The sequence below is a fragment of the Pinus tabuliformis genome, chromosome 7 (genome assembly GCF_031772625.1).
Source record: "Pinus tabuliformis cultivar Carrire ecotype Pingquan chromosome 7, CPIR1, whole genome shotgun sequence".
NCBI lineage: Eukaryota > Viridiplantae > Streptophyta > Pinopsida > Pinales > Pinaceae > Pinus > Pinus tabuliformis.
This window is the reverse complement of record NC_142293.1, coordinates 941800785-941805274: the sequence shown is the minus strand read 5'-3', so window position 1 is coordinate 941805274 and position 4490 is coordinate 941800785. Positions and strand designations below refer to the sequence as shown.

Genomic DNA, 4490 nt, shown 5'->3' with positions numbered 1-4490 from the left:
ATCATGTCAAAAATGACAGTACTAATAGTCACCGTCACAGTATCTTCTAGGATCAAGACCCAAAATTATAAGAATGAATTCCAAAAACACTGTTGCAGCCTACACTACAAGAGAAATTAAGCCAACACATTTGCACATAGAAATATTAATTTTGATAAATTTCCTCAGTTGTGTATCGACCAATGGGGTCTTCAAGAAAATCCTCTTCCAAGTTATTGTTTAACAAAATATGGGCAATGGCTCCTCCTTGAAGTATGAGTTGGAGGTCCATGAGACATCATTGGATTTGGCCCAGTATCATACCACTACTTAAGCATCCAAAATGAATATGAGATAATTACAATCCTAATTATGGTGCATGTGAATTTCACAATCTTCCGACCCCAATCCTCAACACATCCTCAATTACCTAGAAAACCCATAAATCTTCTAGCCATGAATTTAATGATTTTTCACTCTTCTTGAACCTATAGGTTGGGCATGCCCATAGCCTCCATCAAACCATAAGTTCATCCACCCAAGATTCTCTCCACCACTACTGCCAGCTGGCTGAAGAGGGGAACCAATATTTTCCTAGGTAGTGCAATTATTTGGCGAATCTCTTGGCTAGGAGGGCCACCAAAAAGAAAATGAAAATGAAAACTAAAAATAGCTATAGAAATTTAACATAATAACATCTGCAAACATCTATTAATAACAAACTAACATAATCTGACATAACATACACTGCTGCAAATCAAATCCACTGTCATAATGCTGCAAACATTTCACAAACAACTGCACATAAAACGTTAAACTAGAAATAAACACATAGCGTTGGAAATAGTGCACATAAAACTGGAAACACTAACATAATAACATTTGAAAACATCTATGGTCAACAAACTCCCACATAACACACACTGCTACAAATTAAATCCACTTCCATAATGCTATAAACATTTCACAAATAGTTGCACATAAACATTGAACTCGAAATAAACACATAATGATGGAAATAGCACACATAAAATTGTAAACACTAGAATTCGAATTCCCTTTAACACAAGCAAATATTTATATAAATTGTGACCCTCCTTGCCATGGTGGTGGGGAGGCTTCACTGCCTCTCAAAGCTCTTCACACATCCCCTCAAACCCTGCAAAACACTCTAGAAAAAAGACAAACTCCATACTCTCGTTCAACAACCCATAGAAAAAACCCCTAACCTAAAACTAGGAGGGAATATTTTAACATTTTACTGAAAATATCTAACAATTGCTTTTGCCTCCATTATAAATGTACGTTTCATGGAATTTTGATTACATTTCATTTCCCTCACATTTATATTTAACTTAAGCTTTATAATGGCTTCATTTGAGCTTCAACAAAATGTCCAAATTTTTGACAACCATACCATTGAATTCTTGAGATATCCTTCTTCCTTTGGCGAGGAGGTGATCTTCTTCCCGACTTCTTGTTTTTAAAGCCACTGCTCTTGCTTCCTCTACTTCTCTTGAAGTGAGCTCATGCTTCTTCCTTTTTATCTCTATATATAAGCTTTGATTCTTCTTGACCATAAGAGGTCCATAATTGTTTAAATGAAGGAGATTCCTTCCAGCTGCTTATTCCTGCTGTAAATGCCTCCCATGATCTAGGTAGACCATTGAATGTTGTAGTCAAAGTTCATTCTCAGAAATATTTTCTCCCATAGCTAAAATTTGATCTCTTATTTGAGAAATCCTTACGAAATATGAAGCCATGGTGTTGTCCTCCATCATCATTGCATCATGAAGCTCATTCTTCAGGCTCATGACTTGACCAACATTCTTGATAGTAAATATATTGGTTAGGGAATTACACATCTTCTTTGAAGTTTCAAGCTTTGAAATGTAGGGAATTAGATGATCTCTAATGGTGTACACACTAAGACTAATTGAAATGATGTCATCTTCCTTGAACTTCTCCTTTCTTGCAACATCTGCTAGTTTTACAACTTTTCCTGTCACAATATCCAAAAAATTGTTCTTTGCAAGAATAAGTCCAATCCTAATTTTCCAAGCTTTTAAGTTTGACGATCCTTCCAACTTGTTCTCATATTTCATAGAGGAATCCATGGACATGAATAAAAAAGAAGGAATTCAACAATAGAATCTCAAAGTAGGGTTTCTTCAGAGTGATCCCAATGTTCCTTCCTTCACCAAAGATTTGGCACCATGTTGATTTTATAGTGCAATAGAGATTAGCACAATATTTATGAAATACTGAAAATTACTTTTGATATTGATCTTATTTTAAATTATTCCAATATATCATTCAACAATTATACTTTAGAAATGTAACCATACAAGAACAATAGAGATCACATTGCACAAGAGAAGACAAGATTTACCTTGGGAAAACCCACTAAGGGGGAAAACCCAACAACCTTTTCAATAGAGAAATTTGTTTGTTCAACAAGAGACACACCTTGACCTATGGAAAAACTTGGTCAACCCCTCCAAGTCATGCCTCCCAATCTGATCCATTATTTCACCTTGCCTGATCTTACCCAGAATTTTGGCCCTCATGTAACTACCAATTACCCAAAAATTTTGGCTGTGCAACTACCTATAATTTCAGCCCCTTGAAACAAAACTTTCCAAAAAAAATATGAGCCAGAAGAATAAGAGACTATCCACACGTGCAATATTGATGGATAGAGAGAGAGAGAGAGAGAGAGAGAGAGCTAATTCATCTTCTTTTTTTTCCTTCTTGATCTTCGCTGAGATGCCCATAAAATGACTTCTTGAAGAAGTATGAATTAGTGCCAAGAGAATGAGGTTGAGATGCCTTTATATCGTGATTTTATGGGTTGAATGGTTGTGTCCTTTTCGTTGAGATGACTTGACTTGGAGGGAGGTCGACCTGACAATTTTTGGAGCCAAAAATTACAATTTAAAATTTAAAATTTTTCTTTTTTAAAAGTTGCAATGGGACTTTGATTCAAAATAAATTTTCTTTGGACTCTAGCATTTAAAATGTGTTTTACAATAATCAATACAAGTACATCTAGTGGCCATATATATATATATTATGAAGACCGACCATAGTTACAAATTCAATAGGTTTTCTATTTGAAGACAATTTTGTCAAATTTGGGGTCCCAAGGGAAATTTTTATTGATCAAAGAGCGAAGTGTACTTCAAAAATTGTAAGAGGAATTATTGAAAAATAAAAATTTAAACATTGTGCATCTTCTCCTTCCCATCCACAGGCCAATGGTCAAGTGGAGTCTACAAACAAAGTCTTGGAAGTTATCATCACCAAGACAATCCAAGTTGATCATCATAAGGATTGGGCATATCGGCTTCCAAAATTTTTGTGGGCCTATAAGACATCATGCAAAAATACTACCAGTTTTACCCCTCATGAGCTATTATATGATAAGCAATTTCTTTTCCTATTGGATTTCAAATTCAAGATTTCAAGATTGTTGTTGAATTAGGAATGGAATTCACTGAGGCTCAGAGGCAGAGAATCATGCAACTAAATTGGTTAGGTGAAATGAAATAATATTCTATACAAAAAACTATTTGTTTCAACCACAAACAATGAAGTGGAATAACAAGTTTAGTAAAAGAAATCAGTGCAAAGTTAGTGATTGAAATTTTCTCTTTGATTCCAAATTTAAAAATTTCAAGGGCAAATTCCCCACTCACTAGCTCGGTCCTTATGAGATTCAAGAATAATGGTTCTAAAAAGATAAGGATTTTTGACAAGGAAGGAGTTTCATTTGTGGTCAATGGTCATAGGCTAGAACTCCAAAACAAACCAATCAATCAAAATATTTTATTTCCCTACCGTTTCAGCAAGCCGATATGTAAATTGTGGGTGAAGGGAGTGGCACTCATACCCCTCTTCTATCATAAATTTACTTATATGCATATGTATATGTATGTATATATGTTTTTTTACTTGAAATGAAAGCATGGGAAACCCCGGAGTACTTCCCCACATTTCGTGGAAGGAAAACCAAGTAAGCCGTCGGCCTTGGATGCAGGGTCTTGCCTAAAGAGAATCAAAGAGAGCCAAATATGTGATCAACAACGACTAGCAATTATATCAAGGAATTTCATGTTTGGATCTAGACAACTTGAGCTAACCCTTGGAACTCTATGTGAGAGTGTGTGAAAATGGAAAGAAAAATAATAAATAAAAGAGTCTACTTGTGAAAATCTAGGTTATTGGCATAATCTAGACTTAAGTTTTTGTTGGAAAACCAAAAAATTGGCTAACGAGAATTCTTAATAAAAGATCTACTTGGTGATTACAAGAATTATCATTGTCTTGCATTCAATGTTAAAAATTGTTAATGATTTTCCTAGTACGATGAAATATTGATCTACGCAGGATATCTACAAAGATGGGCATGTCTAAGATTTTACTTGTTATAAATCCAATGGATATTTTATATAAAATTTGTAAAGATTGTCATATTTTCTCTCTCATAAGTCTTAATAATCCATATG

General features: G+C 34.5%; 1 protein-coding gene across 1 annotated transcript; it reads right to left on the bottom strand.

Annotated features, from left to right (window-relative positions):
* Positions 1–1658: 1658 nt before the first annotated feature.
* On the bottom strand, positions 1659–2096 carry LOC149250736 (uncharacterized). Its single transcript, XM_089453733.1, has one exon. It carries the CDS (start codon positions 2094–2096, stop codon positions 1659–1661), a length of 438 nt encoding a protein of 145 aa, XP_089309859.1.
* Between the last annotated feature and the right edge of the window lie 2394 nt (positions 2097–4490).